Genomic DNA, 19,496 nt, shown 5'->3' with positions numbered 1-19,496 from the left:
GAGTTCTAAGAAAGTCTATGAGGTGGAGTTGTTACATTTCAGATGGGCTGACCCTTCTCCATGCAATTAGAGATGGAATATCTTACATAGAGATCCACTAACTTACAGAACTCTCGAGTCAGTGCAGTCAGATCAAGAAGCATTTATTAAGCACCTATTATATGTCAAATATTGTCCAAGAAAGGCAAAAATACTGTCTCTGTTTATAGAAGACCATATTTTAAAGCAGGACAAATGCAAACAAATATTTTTATGAAGGTGGAAGGCAATTTTAGAGGACAATATTAGAAGTGGGGGGAGATTCACAGGTAAGATTCACACTGACTCTCAAAGGAAGCCAGGGAATCTCAGGTAAAGAGGTTGGTGGAGTGGGGGGTTTGAGAGCCAGGGAACTATCATAGAGTTGGGGGAATAGAGTTTTGAGCAATGGCTACTGTTAAGACCTAGAAACAGGATGCTTGAATTAGATTCTCTCTAGCTGAATACCACAAATCCATAATGTTTGTAGTGTTGATTCTAGGACTGAAGATGGAGAATCTAGATAACTGATTTACTATTTTGGCAAATCTAAGTGGTTTCTTTCCAATCTATCCCAATGACCTCTTCAAGCAGGTCCTACTTGTTAAAAATGGGAAGGCAAAATAAAGTGGAGTTGAACACGCTGGGAAACAAATCAAAATTTCACAGAGGAATTAAACAGTGAGGTATTAGTTTAGGGAAATGATGCTCTGAAACAATGACACTTTTAGAGGGAGGCAGATAAACCTTGTAAGGAGCATGAACTTGAATAAAGCTAGAGATTTTTGTTTTGGCTTGGTTTTACAAAGTTGTGTGGATAAAGACGTTATTTTGTTGACTTAAAGCACAGGTTCACAAATTCTAGTGTTCCTTCTACAAATTGAGAATGGAAGGGAAATTTTAACTGAATTGTAAGGAAAGCAAAACAAAACAAAACAAAACCCAATGTCAGATGGTTCTTTTAAAGCTGTGGTCTGAAGGGAAAAACCGACATGTATCTAACCAGAAGATTTGTCCCTAAGGCTGGAAGAGTTGAATGAAAAGGATCATAGTTCCTGAGGGTAAATAGATTTGACAGCAGGATTTAGGGGGAAGATCACTCAGTTTTCAAAGGTCATTTGGGTGATTTCATACCTGCTAGGGGCAGAAGGTTGGTAAGAGATGGAAAATGAAGAAAAAAATTGTTTCCTGATAAGTCCATAGAAATTAAGACCTTTGTTTTGGGAAGTATTTTTTGGGAATACTCAGAAAGCAAGCAAAGGAATGGGGAGGATTGGCCTTTATAATGCTAACAGCTTCCAGAAATGAAAGGGAGGCACTGAGCCCTGACAGCTCTTTTGTTTTAGAAAATGTCACTACAACCCAAGCTTACTTCAGCCAAGATTAAAGGTTTCTGCTCCCCTTAAAATCTGCTTATTCCACATAAAAGAATCACATCTGAGAAGTATCTTCTTGGAATGGAGGGAATGTGTGAAGTTGAGAACACATATTATCCTGGATTGGGAACTCCCTTTTGAGGTTGATTCTAGAAATGATTTGATTTGATGTGTAGGTACATATTCTGGAGGCCCTGACTTAATATGCTATGGATGATTTCCCCCCCTTTTCTTGACCCCTTTGGCTTAAAATTGAGGGAAGCCAGTAACTTCCTTGTGTCCATTGGTAAATATGTGAAGGAGGCAAATTAACATTTAGGACCACATAACATACATTTTTTTTAATTGGACTACTTAAAATGCTTCATTTTGAAGTGACTTTCCTTTGTGGCATTAAGTAATAAATAGGGAAATAAAAACAAGAAAAAAAAAGCACTCGAATCAACATTTATGCAAATATTATTATTAGAGTTTCTATCATCACAGAGGTGAAAGGGATGCCAGCTGGCCTGACCTATTTGTCCCTAGCAGCAATCCATTGTACAATATTCCTGATTAGGATCATCTAATCTCTGATTTCAGTCTTCTCATGATGGGGATTTCAACTACCTCCTTAGGCTGCTTTTTTTCCTTTGCAGAAGTTTTCACTGGAACAAAACTCTTTAGGTCCAAGTGAAATCTAACGTTACAATGTCAATTTACCCTTCTAGTTCTTCCTTCTGGGATCAGACAAATCCAGTTTCTTTTATACATGACAGACCTCTAAATATTTGAATTGTATTGGCAAAGACTTTTTTTTCTTAAACTAACATTCCTATTTCCATGAAAGATTATGTAAAAGCTATGATTGCTGGTAACCACAGGAAAAAACTAATGGCATTGTGGATATAGTGATAGCCCTGAATCTGGAAGACGAGCATGTGATTTCAAATATTTTTTGCCTCAGTTTCCTCAACTGTAAAGTTATAATAATAGCACCTATTTTCCCGGATTATTGTGAGGATACTTGTAAAAAACACATGAAAATGTTTATTTCCTTCCTTTACTTTTTCTGTAACTTGGTAATAGCTAACTTAAGATGTTATTTAGAATTAAGATTAAAAAACACTTTAGATACTGCATTCTAGTTATAATTGACCTTTTTTCATGTTAACTAAATTGGGTTGGAAACTCACTATCATTGATTAGTATGGAAACAGAAAATTATACCATGAATGTTACCATATCCTTTTGAAGAATGGACAATAGCGCATCATCAATGTTGCATAAAAGCCAAGATCAAATTGAAGATTTGCAGAGGAGCTCTGGTGGTCTTTAGAAGCTATATTTGATTTATTAACTATTTTCTTATGGTTGCTTATAAGCAACATAGATATTAAATTCATTTTCAGGGAAGGAAAAAAAATCTGTTAAGGGCCTATTTTTTAAGAAGGGCATGGTCCTCAGACTCTTCTACATACAAAGTTTAGATAAAATTCAGTTCCTGCCCTCATATGACTTGCAATCTAACAAGGAGCTAAGATACCTGCACAGATTTTTTGTAAAACGTATAAGGCATATAAGAGAAAGGAACAAAACAAAATATCATAGTGTTCAAGATGGAGGAAAAGTTATAAACTGATGGGATTGTGGAAAAGAAAAAATTGTCTATGAATCCAATTGATATTACAGAGAGTGTGGACATCCATAGCAATACCAAATCATCACTGAATAATCCAAAGTCTGGTCAGTTTTTTTAGTTTATATTTTAAATTTATATTTTGAAAGGTCATTGTAGAAAACAAAAAGCTTAACCAAAGTTTCGAATAGACACGTGATACTTAAAAGCAGAAGACAGATTTGGACATGGCATAGAACATTTTTTCCCCCTTTACAGATCCCACTCATGGATAGCCACTGAATTCAGCAATATCATTAGAAATTTACCTGTATTTTGTATATTCCTCTTCACCATTTTTCCATATTGGTTATTATACAGTTTTAGCCTTTCTCATTTTAAGTAAGAAAGCAACTTAATAGCATTTAAGTAAATCAAAGCTGAGTCTGCCTGAATTTTCAGTTCATCAAAGGTAATTCTCCCCAAACTGGCTACAATTAAAACATTGTAGCTATCTTAAATAAAATCAGTAATTATTAAATCAAAGAAAAACAATTGTGAAGTGATTCTCTTATGTTATCCATGACTTTATGTTCAGACTCATTAAGTCACACCCTTGTCTGAATTGGCTTTCTTGGGTTTTTACCATGTGTGCAGCTAGAGAAAAAAGTCAACAAAACTTGATTTCTTATCACTTAGATACAATTTCTGTTGCTTTAAGTCGGCATCATTCTTGGGATTCAGTTTGTACCCAAAGACAACATTGGAGATACTCCATTGCACCTGTGTGCTACTTGTCTTCTTATTTATTAAATTGTAAGCTATAGATTCCAAATGAGCATATTCAAATTGAAATTTTATAGTATTAGGAAAGAGAAAAAAAGGGAGCATAGTCCAGATAAATCTGTACTTTTAATAATCACTTGAAATGAACCAGCTTTTACCTTGAAATTTCTTCCGTATTCATTTTCCAGGAAGAAAGAAGAAAAGAACAAATTATAGAATTGTAGGATCCCATCTATTATATTTTACTGGAAAACTTTAAAAACAAAACAAAACAAAAAAAAAAACAACTAAAGCTAATCCCAAACACTCAGAAATAACTTTTCCCCCCTTCATTCAACTATATATATATATTTGCCTTGTAATTAGAAAGATGCAAATTTTTCCCCCATCTCTTGTCAGTCACAATTTAGATCTTCTAGAAAAACAAGGCCTGTCTATTGCTTTTCTTCCCAGAGTTCATCTTCTATTCACAGTGCTTTCATAAAAATAAATGATGATGTCATAAGCTTTCCCCAAGCAAATATCAGCCCCTGTATAAACTTGTATCAGTGGAAATTGAGGGATGAGCCTTTGTTGTTTTTAATCCAAATATAATTTAAAGAACCAAAAAAAAAATAATCCTCCAAACCAAACAAAAATATACACTTACATCAATTTGATATTTACAAAGTTATATGTATATATATCACTTCATTTCATTATTATAACTGAAATCAAGATTTGAGCCTAATTTAAAGTCCATAAAAATATTAAGCAATTTGTATATTGCCTTAAAGTTTACCAAGCATTATGTGTCTTATCTAATGTGATCCCCTCAAAAAATCCTGTGAGAAGATGCTATTATTATTCTCGCTTTACAGATGAGAAAATTGGAGTTGAAGGGTTAAGTGACTTGTTCCCAAATCAAATATATGAGGTATAATTCAAACTCGGGTCTTCTAGACTTTTTCCAAAGATTGGATCCATTGTACTATCTAGCTTCTCCAAATATTTCCCCTGATTACTTTTTTATTTCTTATAAAAATATTTCCTCTTCAGAGAAGGACCTACAAACATTTTGGATGGTTATCTTGTTAAGGGAGAGAAAAAAGTCATTAAAAAAATAAAGGTCACTTGCTACAGGGCAAATTTTGAATAAATTGTCCTTTATAAAGCTCCATACTGTGATTCCAGTTCCAGATAGATGAAAATTCACTCTTGGGAAGGGGTATTTGGCTAAATGATGGCATATGAATGTAATGGATTATTATTGTTCTATGAGAAATGATGGGCAGGGTCATTTCAAAAAAGCCTAGAAAGACTTATATGATCTGATGCTAAATGAAGTGAGCAGAATCAAGAGAATATTATACATAGTAACAACAAGATTATGTGATAATCAACTGTTATGGACTTGCTTCTTTTCAACAATGATGATTCAAGGCAATTCCAACAGACTTGTGTGGAAAGGTGTTATCTACATCCAGAGACAGAACTATTGAAACTGAATGTGGATCAAAGCATAGAGAGTATTTTCACCTTAGTTGTTTATTTATTTAATTTTTATTTCTTGTGTTTTTCTCTCTTTTGATCAGATATTCTTTTTTGTGTGCAGCATGATGAATATAGAAATATGTTTAGAAAAGTTGCACATGCTTAATTTATATTGGCTTGCTTGCTGTCTTGAGGAGGGAGGATGGGGGAAGGAGAGGAAGAAAAATTTGGTACACAAGATTTTGCAAAGGTGGATTTTAAAAACTTTTTGCATGGATTTTGAAAAATGAAATACTATTAAAACAAAAAAATCTTTAAAAAAATAAAAACTACTTAAAATCACATTTATCACATCAGAAAACTGTTTGGAATGTTTTACTCTGAGAAGCATCGAAATGGTTATAGAAAACTTATGCTGTTGGTTAGGACTATTTAAGGAATTTTAAAGCTCCTAAACTCCTGAGGTAGCTCCTGGGTTCCAAAAGTTTGATCTTCATGATTGTGATTTGTTTTTATCTGTGCTCAGGAAAAGGAATATCAAGCAAAAGAGATTTTGAGGTTTTTAAGACTCTGAGATTTAGTCTTAGAGCCACCTAGGTTGGCCCATGGACTTGTTGCTATTTGTGAAAAGAAGCCATAGCTCTTGGAAAATCCAAGGAGACACTGCATCATGGGAAATCAAAGAAGAATAGTGCAAGGTCCCCAACAGAAGAAAGAATGAAAGTGAAAGTTGTTTTTGTTTTTTATAATTTACTGTGTGGGCAGCTCTTGTTTTCCAGTAACATCTTTTGAGACAATTTGACTCCTTTTTTTGTCATGGTAGTAGGTCAAAACTCTTAGGAGGGGCCACTTAGAATCCTATAGATGAAGAATCATTTCCTTTAGCAAGAGGCCCCCAGTCAGCAAAATCCACGTATTTGATAGGATGACCACTGAAAGCATTTCCCACACATGTTCCATGCCAGATCATTTCCATCATTAATGTTCAATAACCTAGCCCTGTACTGGGAGGATAGAGGAAAGAATCTTTAGTGCTGCAGGACCTGGGGAATAAAGTAAAGATATGGACAAAAAGGAGAGGTTATTTGGTGCTATATAAATACAGAAGAAGGAGAATGACAAATACTTGGATTTTACTGAGTTTTATTTGTCCATTTATAAAATTAGGGTTTGGATAAGATAGCTTTATTTAAGGTTCTTTCTAAGCATACATTTCTTTCTGTCTCTGTTTCTGTCTGTCTCTTTGTCTCTCCCCCTGTCTGTCTCTGTCTCTGTCTCTCTTTGTCTTTGTCTCTCTGTCTCTGTCTCATTGTCTTTCTCTTGTACTGATCTTAGCTGTGCCAGTGACTATTTGTGTAACATTAGTAATCTCTTCCTGTAAAATGAGATCCATAGATTAGTTGGCAAATCCCTTTCAACTCTAAATCTAAGGTAGTATTTCCTCAGTGTGGGGGAACTCCTGATATAGAAACTCCTCCCACTTCTTCATATCAGCAGTTGGATTTAGGTCATTCGTTGGTCAGATAGCTGGGCAGTCAATAAACATCTATTAAGTGACCAGGAGGCCAGAGCCTGGCCATCTATATGTCAGGCACCATGCTAGGTGCTAGGAAAACAAAGACAAAAGACACGGGCATGTGTGAGGGAAGTTTAAAATAATCAATAGAGGACAGGAACTGATAGTAAGAAGGATCAGGAAAGGCTTTTTGTAGAAGGCAAAATTTTAGTTGAAACTTGGAAACTGGAAAGTTGTTGGGAGGTGAAGATGAGGAAGGAGAGAATTGCAGACATGAGGACAGCCAAATAAGAATATCTGGAGTTGGCAGATAGAGTTTTGTTGGAGCAAGAGTGTCACTTTAGAACTTAGAGTATATGGGAGAAAGTACAAGATAAAAAGATTGGAAACTAAGAGAGGATGTTTGGGAAGGGCTTTGAATGCCAAGCAGAGGATTTGTAATTTTGACCACTTCATTGAATAGAGAGTGAAAATGTTCAAGAGCGTGCTTTGGGAAGGTCCCAGGTAGTATCTATCCTGATCTGAATTCAGATTGTTTTGCTCAAGGACAATCCTCTATCCATTACGTTATATTTCCTCTCCAAACCTATTATCCTATTCTCTATAGCCTCCTTTCTCCTTCCCAAGTACCCATTTTCAGCTCAGCTGGGATGGTAGGAAGAACTAAGAATAATAATAATCATTGATGTTGCTTGACTATCCTGAGGTTTAGCTAATAAAAATATGTTTATTTCTTTGGTAACAGTAAGGAAACTGAGGCAAGGTTACATGGATACTAAATTATGAAACCTGATAAAACATGGAGACTTCTAAATCAAAGTTATTTTGATGTTTGAGGCAGAAGCCAAAAGTTTAATTTCAGACTTTTGAAATGCTTAAAGTTATCAAATTCTGGAATTTTCTTTGTTGATGAAGGCTTAGTGCATCAAGAAGATGGGTCTTTAGGGGCAGCTAGATAGTGCAGTGGTTAGAGCATCAGTTCTGGTGTCAGAAGAACCTTAGTTCAAATATAGCCTTAGTGGGGGGGGGGGGAGAGAGAGAGAGAGAGAGAGAGAGAGAGAGAGAGAGAGAGAGAGAGAGAGAGAGAGAGAGAGAGAGACAGAGAGAGACAGAGAGAGACAGAGACAGAGAAACAGAGAGAGGGAGGGGGAGAGACAGAGACAGAGACAGAGAGAGAAAAGAGAGAGAGTGTAGAAGGTACATATATATTTCATATTTTCATTCCAAAACCAACTTGTTTCAATAAGTTTTCCTCTTCTTTCCTTACAGCGGTGGTCATGGTTCTCAATAGCATGAGTGTCAGCTGGAGTGCCCGGATCCAGATTTTTTTAACCTTTTGCAAGCTTACAGCAATTCTGATAATTATCGTCCCTGGAGTTATGCAACTAATTAAAGGTAGGCACTGGAAAGTAAATGCCTTTTAACTACTTATCTGTTTTTTGTCTTCTCATTCCAAATTTGAGCTAACACTAGCAGAATCTCTTAATTAGCCTCTGCTTGTGAAACTTAAGCTCTATACCATCATCTAATTGATTTGAAGTGTTGTTACTTTGGGGGTGAGATGGTATTTATAGCAGTAGTCTCTAATAAGAGGATAAAGCTTGGACTCTGCATAGAAAATGAAGCCATAGTGGATTTTCCCAATGGAAAATGTTTGGAATGAAACTTCTTGAAAGCATCATAAAATTTTAGAGATAGAAGGATTTTCTGGGATCAGTTCATCAGGACCCTTTGTTTTTTTTTTTTTTTTTTATTGTACATTTTCTTGTTGCTTCCTGCCTTTGAAAAATAAGTGTTTTGTGTCTTCTTACTTTTTCCTTTGCATTTCTTTTTTTTTGGCAGGGACTATATCACCTTCCTGGTTCTGCTTACTTTGCTCTTCATAGATTCACATTTCCCCCATGTTTCTCTGTTATTTTTCTGATGCAAAAATGTCCCATTGGATTCATGTATAGCATTTTTTAGCCATTTTCCCTTCAACGAATACCTACTTTGTCCCCTCTTTTTCTTTCTTTTTTTAATAATATTTTTTATTTTTCAAAATACATACAAAGATAGTTTTCAGCATTCATCCTTGCAAAACCTTGTGTTCCAAATTTTTCTCCCTTTTCCTTGACAGTAAATAATCCATTATAGGTTAAATACATGCAATTCTTCTAAACATATTTTCAATTTATCATGTTGTACAAGAAAAATCAGATCAAAAGGGGGAAAATGCCTTCTTTTTCTATTGAAACTTTGGTAGGAATGGTAGCACTGATTTGGTTGATGCAGGGGAGGGGGGAAGTGTATTGTGGGATGGGGGGAGGGCAGGATAAGGTGCCTGAACTGGAAATGCAATGATTTCATGATGAATGGCTAGTTGGACATGAGAAGCCCTTTCCTGTTTAGTTTTACTAATTGTAAGAGGCCTGCCCTCTAGGCTTCTCCATAGAAGATCCTAATTAATACAATTCAATTCAATAAATTCAGTACTAGGTACTGGGGAGACCATGCATGGGGGTAGTGCAAAGACAAATAAAGCTATTTTTGCCTTCAAGGAATTTATATTCCATCTAGGAAATACCACTTCTATGAGCATAAGAACAACAAAATATATATAAAGATATATTTATGCCTGAAAAAAATTATGCCTGAAAAAAACAAAGTTTTGTGGGTTTTTTTTCTATTTTTTAAGGGGACATGAATAGAGAGAGCTACTAAGCAGCTTGAGGGAACAGAAAAGGTTTGGTATGGGAATTATCCCTGAGTAGAGATTTGAAGGGAGTTTGAGATTCTACAGGGTGGAGGAAACATGAGGGACAAACTGTGCCAAAGCGTGGACACGGGTGATGAAATGTGTATGAGTAACAAGTTTGGCCAGTATGTTGAGTATGTATGCAAAGGAGCAATAAGTATTAAGTCAGGAAATATAGGCGAGAGCTGGACTCAAGTGCTTAAAGTGTCCAAAGGAATTTATATATATATGTAATATATATATATATATACACACACACATATATACTTATGTTTTATACACATGTAATATACATACATATTTTATATACATATATACACATGCATATATATTTATATACATATACTCAGAGGTATCTGTTTATATTCATTCAATTCAAAAATTCATTCCACAAACATTTTAAAAATTTCTATATCATATATGAGGACTTGAAATAAACAAACACAAATAAATGATGATAGCTACTATTTATTTAGTACTTAATATATGCCAGGTACTGTGCTAAGGACTTTGATTACTATCTAATCTGATCCTGACAGCAATTCTGAGAACTAAGTGCTATTATTATCCTATTAAATAGATAATGATTAAAACAAAACAAAATAAAAAATGGTCCTGGACTTAAATTCTACTCAAAGAGGAAGGAAGACAGAAGACAAAAAGGAAGAAAGAGGGGGTACATTTAAATGAATATACATTATATGTATACAGTAATTTCCATTGATGAGGAGAGAAAGTAATGTTATTGATAATTTTTTTTCATTTTCAAACTTGATGATAAAATATAGCGGGTGAAAAGATGATCTGTCCACTACTAGTTTTTTTTAATCTGTTTGAGATTACCCGGTGCCATAGGACAATTTCAAAGCCCACTTTTGACTTTTGCTATCTATATTACCTTGGACTAGTCATTGAATTTCCATAGAGCTAAGTTATCTCATCTGCAAAATGAAATCATTGGACTAGATCAGTGCTGTCAAATTAAAATAAAAATAATCCACTAGACCCAATAGAGCATTAAACAATAAATGAGCGTCCTGCGGAACTCGTATTGACGTGGTTAAATGCTGTCAATATGTTCTTGTATTTTTACATATTTTGTTAAATATTTCCAAGTTGCACTTTAATCTGGTTCTGCTTGTATTCAGGAATGTTTCTGACTCTTGTAAATTTGCTTTTTGTGGATTAGATGACATCTAGGGTCCTTTATAGCTTTAAAGCTATGAGACTGGGACACCTAGTGGTCAGTTCCAATTTGGCTGTCATTTTCTAGCATGGGTGGTGGGGCAGGAGTTGGAGTGCATATTTTTTTTACCAAGCAGGGTAATCTGTAGTACCAAAAGCATCATAGGACCATTGACTTAGAGATGGAAAATCTTCATTATAGCCTCATTAATTTTACAGATGAGGAAAATGAAGTCCAGAGAGATTAAGTGACTTGTTTTGCAATGCCAAACTGGTAGTAAGTCATAAAGGTGAAACTCACGCCCAGGTGCTAGGATTTACCTTCAAAGGTCTTTTCACTGCACCCTCTTCCTCATTCATTCATTAGACTCAAGCATGGTGAAAACCCTTAACCCAAGATGCCTTGAGAACTACTGTTTAGGAATATTATTATTTTTTCTAATATTCTCAAAAATATGAAATATTTGTGCTTAAGTCATAATGATTGAGCACTATATTTATTGTTGGTGTTATTTTGGGCCTGTGATTTTCATTAATTTGGAGAACTTTGATGCTGTTTGGAAACTCCTTTCACTAATACAGAATTCTAACTCATCTGTAACTTAATAGTCCTTAACAACTGCCTGGATGTCTGGGAAGTTGTCAATTTGCCCATGGACTTTACATCTTGGGTCAAGACTGAAGGGCAGACTTTCCTGACTCCTCCACGGCTGGCATTCTCTCCACTCATTATGACAAAAAGTGTGTGTGTGTGTGTGTGTGTGTGTGTGTGTGTGTGTGTGTGTGAGAGAGAGAGAGAGAGAGAGAGAGAGAGAGATTGATTTGACAATTCATTCAGATATTTATTTTTATTTGATTTTCTAGGTGAAACCCAGCACTTTAAAGATGCCTTTTCTGGAAATGATGCCAGTATTATGAGATTACCTTTGGCTTTTTATTATGGAATGTATGCATATGCTGGTTGGTAAGTTGATTTCTCTGTTTTTCAGGTGGCAGTCAGTGTGTGTATTTGCTCCTAAATATTTTATTTATTTTTGAGAGTTAAATAACTTGCTCAGGGTCCCACAGCTAACTAAGCATCTGAGGCAGATACTCCTGATTCCAAGGCATATCCATGCTCTATTTACTGTGGCACTTAGTTGCCCCTATATTTGTTGTCCCAAACAACATCATATTTCTTCAAATTAATGAAAATCATAGGCCCAAAACAACACCCAAAACAACAGTATTCTTCATTTGGCATGAAGAAATGGAAGAATGGGAGTCACCTTCCTCAATTCCTGATCCCTTCATATCCATATACCTGAGCTTAAACAACTGTGGTTCAGTTTTGATTAAATGACATTTTCCTAAGACTAAAAATGTATTAGATCAAACACAAACATGTATTAATTCTTTGTAGAGCACTGTGCGATCAGGGAGAGTAAACTACTTAAAGAAATCATCATCCCTGTCTTATTTCTAGTAGAGGAGTAATATACAAAATTATATGATAATTAGAAAATTAGAACAAAATGCTCTTTAGGAGGTTTGAGTAAAGACAAAATTAGGGATAAAGTTCTTGAAAAAGGTGGAGTTTGAATCAGACAAGAATTCAACAGGAGAAAAATGGTAAGTCTTTGAGGGATCGTCAGTGTGAACAGTGACATGAGGACTTGAGAGAATAGAATAGTGTTTGTTTATGGGGTAGAAAGAGATCCAGTACATGGAGGAAAATGGACATAACAAGGCTGGGCAACTGTAGTTTTGTTCTAGTGTTCTCAATTTAGAGGATGTTGGCTAGCTTGCAGTCCATTAGCAAGGGTGGAGAAACAATAACTTAGTACCCAGCTAGCAAGATTAATTAGTTAAAGTAGGAGAACAAGAGGTGTTACACAAGCTGAGGTGGTGATCTACCCTATCCTATTTTGCTAACTTTCTCATTCAGTAACTTTGTTGTGGGTTTCTGTTTCCAAATTCCCTCAATTAAAGGGGTACCTTGGGCTATTTGCCTGTAATATCATTTAGGTACTTGCACCGGAGGCAAAGTAGCTTCAGGAATAAAAGGAGAAAAAGTTAGGATGATTTGAATTGGAGGAGTTTAAAATGAATCTAGGTAATAGGGAGCCACTGAATAATAGTGAGAAAAGGAGCAAAAAAAGCAACACCATCCAGAAACAAGGGTATGCCTTGACTTTGGTTTACCTTCTGTATATGTAAATTACAATAAATCCTCATCTTTAAATGTTGAGACAAGATGGGGTAGGGAAGAAGCAACAGTTCCTTCCTCAATGCCCAAAAGCTCTGATTTTGTGGTGGGACAATTTCTGTCACTAATGAAGATCACAAAGACTTAACAAGCTCTCTTAGGCTCAGATGGATTCTGAGTAGTTGCTTGGGGTGATTCAAGAATTAAGTATCAGAGATTTGGGGTTTGATCTCATACTTCCTCGACTTGAAGTCCAGTAGGCTGCCTGTGACTGTTCTTTAGATATTAATTCCTCCTTGTCAAAATATCTTTTATCTGAGGGTCTCAAGAGTCTTTTATACTGATTAATTCTCTTCACATTCCCATGAGAAAGGGAAATATTTCAGATTAAGAAATCAGTCAGAGACTCCCAAGAGGTAAGATGACATTCAAAGACAGGGACTAGAAACCGAGATAATGAGCTCAGTTGTATAGGACAGACCAATTCTACTTCAAAGTACCTAGTTTCTTAAGTTCCTTAAATACCTGGAAATAGAAATAGGTATAAAAAAACCTGATTAGAGACCTTATTTATCACAGAAATGTTGCCTTTCAAGCACTTCCAACAAGGACAACAATGTGGCTAAAGACGTGGGACTTTGCATTTATTACTTTATTAGCAGAGCTGAATAACAAGTATCACAGATAAAATCCCTTTCTTCCCTCCGTCTATTTATTGCAGTAGGACCACATAAGAAAAATGATTATGTATTTCTAGGAGAGTGCCAGGTGAGCTCAACAGATTACACAAGAGACTGTAAACAAAAAAGCCATTATGGTAAACTCCCAATTGAACAGGATGGACTTTGACCATGGCAAAAAAAAAAAAAAAAAAAAAATTAACACTAAGTTTGGTTTCCCTTTGTCCCAAAACTGTTATTGAACTGCCTGTCTCCATTGGCATTTGATGTATCCAAATTTAATATTTGACACTGAGAAAAAATTTTGTGTGTTTTTAGAGGGCCTTTTAGAGATGAAACAATCTTACATCTTGCCTAGCAGGGATCTTTTACTATTACCAGTCTTTCCATTGTTACACAGCTCTTAAGAGTTATGCAGTAGGATTAGCCCAAAATTATCTGGAAGCTCTGTGTAGTGTGTGTGTGTGTGTGTGTGTGTGTGTGTGTGTGTGTAAGGCGATTGGGGTTAAGTGACTTGCTCAGGGTCACATAGGCAGTAAGTGTCTGACACTGGATTTGAACTCAGGTTCTCCTGACTCCAGAGCTAGAGTTCCATCTTCTGCAACACTTAGCTCCTGCAGGCTATATGTCTTGAGAAAAATATGCATAATGCATTTTAAATCCAAATATACATACATTTTCTTATGGTCATTGGTTATGAATAAAATTCAGTCAATTAAATTTAGCCAGCATCAATTAAGCTCCTACTATGGATAAGGCACGGTGCAAGGCACTGAGAATATAAAAAAGTCCCCCAAAAAACTTTTGTTCTATTGGGACTAGGGGGGGACATACAGTGGATGTATAGGCAATAATGATAGCTGGTATTTTTTATAATGCCTTTAAAGTTTGTGAAGCACTTTCATAGGCAGTTTGAAAGGACCTGAAGTTTACCCAAACTAATCCTGTCATTTTATGACTGCAGAAACTGAGGCCAAGAGATATTATGACTTGGTTAAAATCATACAGTAGAAGCAGAACTAGGATTTAAAACCACAGTCCCCAGTTCTAAATCTAGCAGTGTTTCAATAGCACTACTCTCAGAGATAGGTGGGCAGGTAGTTGGGAAGTATAACTTAAATTTCATAACGCATTATGAGAAAAAGACATGAGAGAAACAAAAGAAAAGGTGAAATTTGAATACAGGGCCCCTGACTCCAAATCAGGGATCTCTTTCTTCCCTTTTTTGAGCAGGTATCATACTGTTCTCTGACTGGAAAAACAAATAGAAAGTAACACATCTCAGGAAAAATGAAAGTCCTTTGTTATAGGAAGAAAAGAAAGAATCACTACCTAATGTGAGATATTTGGGATAGGGCCACTTTGTGGGGTGTGGGAAGGGGGGATAGGCATGTTTATATATGAGCAAGGGTCTGAGGACAGATGTAGCCACTTTAGTTAAAATTAGCTATGGGGAGAATAACATGAATCTTGTGGTCTGGAGATCTGGTTCTGAAAACCAGCTCTTCCATATGACAAAATGAATTGATGGAAAAATGGTAGTGGCACCCATTCATTGTAAGACTGAATTAGTTACTTCCTTTCTCTGGGTCCCTGAAGGTCTCTTTCCCCCTTTATGAAATGCAGAGGTAAGAATGGGGAATTCTGAAGTCTTCTTCTTGCTTTAATAGTTCATTCCTGTGGCTTTTTTAAACATCTCCAGGCAAGAAGTATCGAAAGAATACTTTCCTTGCTTAATGTGGGTTTGCAATGGGATGGTCTCCTAACAGAAATACTACAATATATTGGAAAAATGCTGTCAACCTCCCAGGGCAGCAGTGTGAAATATTTGCTTGTATATTCTGAAGGCATTTTTTTATTGCTATTCAAGTATGTGCATTAGCCTTGAAGCAATCTCCTTTCCTGACACATTCTCATGTCACCTGCAATGTTCTAAGAAATCCTGTCTCACTGCTGTAACTTTTTCAGGCTTTACATTCTTGCTCAAAACATTGAGTGTCTGAATGTTTGACTTCTGTGGCAGTTAAACAGAAATCTTTTTTTTTTTTTAACTTCTGGGATAGGTAGGGCCCATGTGGAGTTATATCTTCATCGGTGTAGAACTGGAAGGAAATCTCATTTAATCCTCTAATTTTATACAAGACAAAACTAAGATTCAGTCAACCAAATTCATATAAGTCATTAGTAACAAGAAGTAGAGTTTGAATCCAGTTCATATTACTCTAGTTCCATGGAAAAGTAGCTTATACAAGATTAGAAATGTTCAAAATGGTGGTCTCCATCTAAATGTGGAAGCACATAGACCAAACTGTGCATTTGTGAATATTTTGGCAAAGTAGTAACAAACACAACAATAGCTGACACAAAAATAGCTTTACAGTTTGCAAAAAGATTTATCCAAATTATTTCATTTAAATTTCACAACAGACCCATGGAGGTATTTTCCTCCAATTCTTGTCCCCCCCAAAGACAGAATTCCTACCTTGGCTATTATACATTTGTGGATTTTATTCATGAACCCTGTTTTTCTCTTGTTTCTTTCATGTCTTTTCATAATGCATTCTAATCTTTGAATTATACTTCCCAACTATCAGTTCAGCCATCCCTGACAGTAGTGCATTAAAACAATGCTAAATTTAGAATTGGGGACTGTGTCCTGCTACTATTATTTGCATGTCCTAATTTTATTTTAAAGATAAAGAAAACAATTTCATAGATCTTGGTTATATGGCATGTTCAAAGTCAAAAAGCAAAGTGACCATTAGGGTTAATATCAGGTTCCATGTTTACCTAGATTTAGAAAAGCATTTTCTTCACAACAGTGCAAGTATTATGGCTATGTAGATAAGCTGTGTCAGAGCTGGGGTCTGATCTCAGTTCTCGATTCCAGGTCTGGTGTTCTTTCTCTTGAATCTTGCTGATTGGATCTTTGGTGTCTAACTTTCCAAAGAAAGCTGAAGGTTTTAGGTGACTCAATGGACAGAGCCCTGGACCTGGAGTTGGGAAACACCTGTGTTGAAATCCCACCTTGGAAAATTAATAGCTCCACTACTTAGAACAAGTCATTCATTCAACCTCTGTTTGCTTCAGTTTTCCTTAACTGTAACATGGTGATGATAATAGCACCTACCTCAAGGTTGTGTGAGAATCACATGAGGTAATATGTGTCAAATGTTAAGCTCAGTTCCTGAAAAATTGTGGGTATTTATATAGTAGATATTTGTACAGTTATAAGTGCTATTATTGTTGTCATTATTATAATAGCTCTCAAAATTCAATAGTCATTAAATATTCCTCGTGCAAAGGCAAACTAGTTTTGGTCATTAAATTGGATGTCAAACTGGGTCTTCTTCTAGTATTTACCCCTCCAACCATTATATTTTTTCCTTGATTTCTGTGTTTTACCTTCTTCCCATTGTGAATGCAGATCTTCCTTGTTATCATTTCCACAGTCTTCCTCCAGATCTCCATGTGGAATAGATGCTATTTTCCATCTAAAATAAGTACCCATTTCTCCTTAGGGTTTTTACACGTTTTGTTGTTGCTACCCAGAAGAGACCTGGCAGATCATAAAATAAAAAGCACCAGAAGAAATCTGTAGAGGTCTTTTATTTAGTCACCCCCTTATCCTTTTATGGAGTGTTTATGGTTTAAGGGATTTTGTCTCCTGACTTTGTTGTTGTTGCTATTCCTATCCCTGCAGTCATTGTATCATATATTCAAAAGTGAAAAAGACCTGAGAGAACATAAAATCTAATCCCTGCTTTTTGAAACTCAGGTAACTGAGATACAGAGACACAGAGATACAGAGATACAGAGAAGTTAAGATAGTCACTCAATGTTCACAGAGCTAGGAAGTATCAGAGGCAGAATTTGAACTTAGGTCTTTCTCATTCTACCCCTAAGACTCTTTCCTTTGGGCTTTCTTATTGCCTCATCCCAGTTTCACTGGAGTTGGATATTCTAATTTTTGAGATTGGCATCTTTGCTAGAATCCTCAGCCTTTTAAAGAATCTACCTTCCCCTGGTCTTAGATTGGTATCATTGCTAGGATTCTCAGCCTTTTAAAGAATTTACCTTTCCCTGGTTTTTTCCCTAGGTACAAGGGTACTGCTTTCTAGTGAAGGCTCTTGGAAGACAGAACCCTAAATATTTTTTCTTAGGCTTTAGAAATATGTATCCCTTACTTCCAGTTACTATCCATGTGATTTTTGGTTAGTCTCAACCTCTCTGGACCTCGATGTCCAGTTCTATAAAAAGATATAATTGTGGAGAAGACAAAAATAAAATCATGTTGGGGTCAGTATCTGACTGATTTCCCAGACCAATATAAGACCAGAAAGCTCTACCATAGGTTGGGTATGAATAGCCCAAATGAACATTTGCAATGGATTCATGTCTTATGAAAGGATAAGTTGAACTAGATGGTAACTAAGACCCATTCCAGCTTGTGGTTCTTTAACCTTCTAATCTTCGATACTTTGACTCTCAATACAGCCTAGGATTGTAGTAGTTTTCTTGGCTATAATATCCCACAATTGAGTCATTGAGCTTATCATCAAATCTAAATATCTTTTCAGACAAATAACTATGTGGTCTAGTCCATCCTATCTTATACTAGTGAAGTTGATATTTTGAACTCCACTGTAAAATACTTTACTTTCATCCTTTTCAGATTTTGGCTTAGTTTCAGCCCACTCTTTCTCTGTGCTCATCTGGATTCCCTGAAACATTCTCTAGTTTGTTGATACCTAGAACATATTGCTGCACTGCCAAAATTGAGGTTGATTTATGCAATGGGCAAAGCATAAGTCTGCCCGTGATTCCTAAGACTGGGGAGCAGTAGGCTGTGACCTTAAAAAACTGAGAAAGGAAGACATATTCTAACTAGTTCAGAGGGGAAGCACTTGGTTTATGAGATCAGAAGAAAAGCTTTATGAAATAAGGAACTGTATGACAAATTCAACTGTAGTAATGAACAGAGATATATCTCTTAGAATAATCAATTTTTCCAGTTTTAGAATCAATTAGAAATGGAACTGCAATTAAGAAACTAGTTTAAAGATAATGATGATAGTTTAGAGATAATGATGATGATGATGATGATGATGATGATGATGGTGGGGGTGGGGGTGGTATTAAGCCAGCTTAAGGAATGGGTTATTTAAAAAAGAAAACAACTGGAATTAGGGAGCCAGATATTTATTAGAGTGTTGGAATTCACTATTAGTTTTATAGTGTGTCATGTTAGTCTTAACCATTTTTTTCTAAGTGCCTCATACTCTTCAAGAAGAGGAAGCATTAAAAAAAAGGGGTGAAACAGGAACTGGGCACTTTTTCTAAAAAAGCATTTGCAGTTTAGGTATGTGTGCATGTAAATGTAAGTGTGAATATGTGTGCATATGCTTATATGTGTGTGTATGTGTGTGTGTGTGTGTGTGTGTGTGTGTGTTTGTGCTTCCCTTTTCCCCCACTTTTTTGAGTTACTTGGGACCATAACCATTGTATCACATCCCTCCGAATACATGACCCATGTAGAAGTATTCATCATGCCTTGCTTTCCTTATCTGGCCAGAGCTTCAGTTTCTGAAACTTGCTTTTTAGGCATTAAAATGAACACATGCCACTTTAGGCACTAACTTTTAAAATGGACCTTTATTGTCAGTTTGGACTCGCCAATTCAGTGTCTTTCCATCAAAGTCACTTCTCCAAGCAGAGTCAAACATTCAGCCCTTGGGTCTTGGAACATTGCTTGCTTGCTGCAGAATCAAGTCTGACACTTAACAGAGATGAAGTGTGACAAGTTTGATGATTTTTGTCCTAGGTTAATAGAAGGCTTTAAGTACATTGAGCTCTCACAAGCAGAAATTCAAGACATTTTCATCTCAGCATACTCAGAGTTTGTAGCCACATTCATTCACCTAGTTAATGGTTATTTCA

At 35.9% G+C, this 19,496-nt stretch overlaps 1 protein-coding gene and 1 long non-coding RNA gene across 2 annotated transcripts in view; one reads left to right on the top strand and one right to left on the bottom strand.

The window, feature by feature from the left end:
• SLC7A11 (solute carrier family 7 member 11) overlaps positions 1-19,496 on the top strand; it is a 110,626-nt gene that overhangs the window by 16,057 nt on the left and 75,073 nt on the right. The window contains exons 4-5 of the mRNA XM_074276161.1: positions 8,036-8,161; positions 11,553-11,652. Of these exons, the coding sequence (XP_074132262.1) occupies positions 8,036-8,161; positions 11,553-11,652 (226 nt within the window). The remainder of the gene's footprint in view (positions 1-8,035; positions 8,162-11,552; positions 11,653-19,496) is intronic.
• Positions 1-19,496, bottom strand: part of LOC141547686 (uncharacterized) — a 40,898-nt gene that overhangs the window by 8,508 nt on the left and 12,894 nt on the right. The window lies entirely within an intron of this gene.

Source organism: Sminthopsis crassicaudata, chromosome 6, assembly GCF_048593235.1.
Source record: "Sminthopsis crassicaudata isolate SCR6 chromosome 6, ASM4859323v1, whole genome shotgun sequence".
NCBI classification, from domain to species: Eukaryota; Metazoa; Chordata; class Mammalia; order Dasyuromorphia; family Dasyuridae; genus Sminthopsis; species Sminthopsis crassicaudata.
The sequence above is the reverse complement of the archived record's forward strand: the minus strand, read 5'-3'. Positions and strand labels throughout refer to the sequence as shown.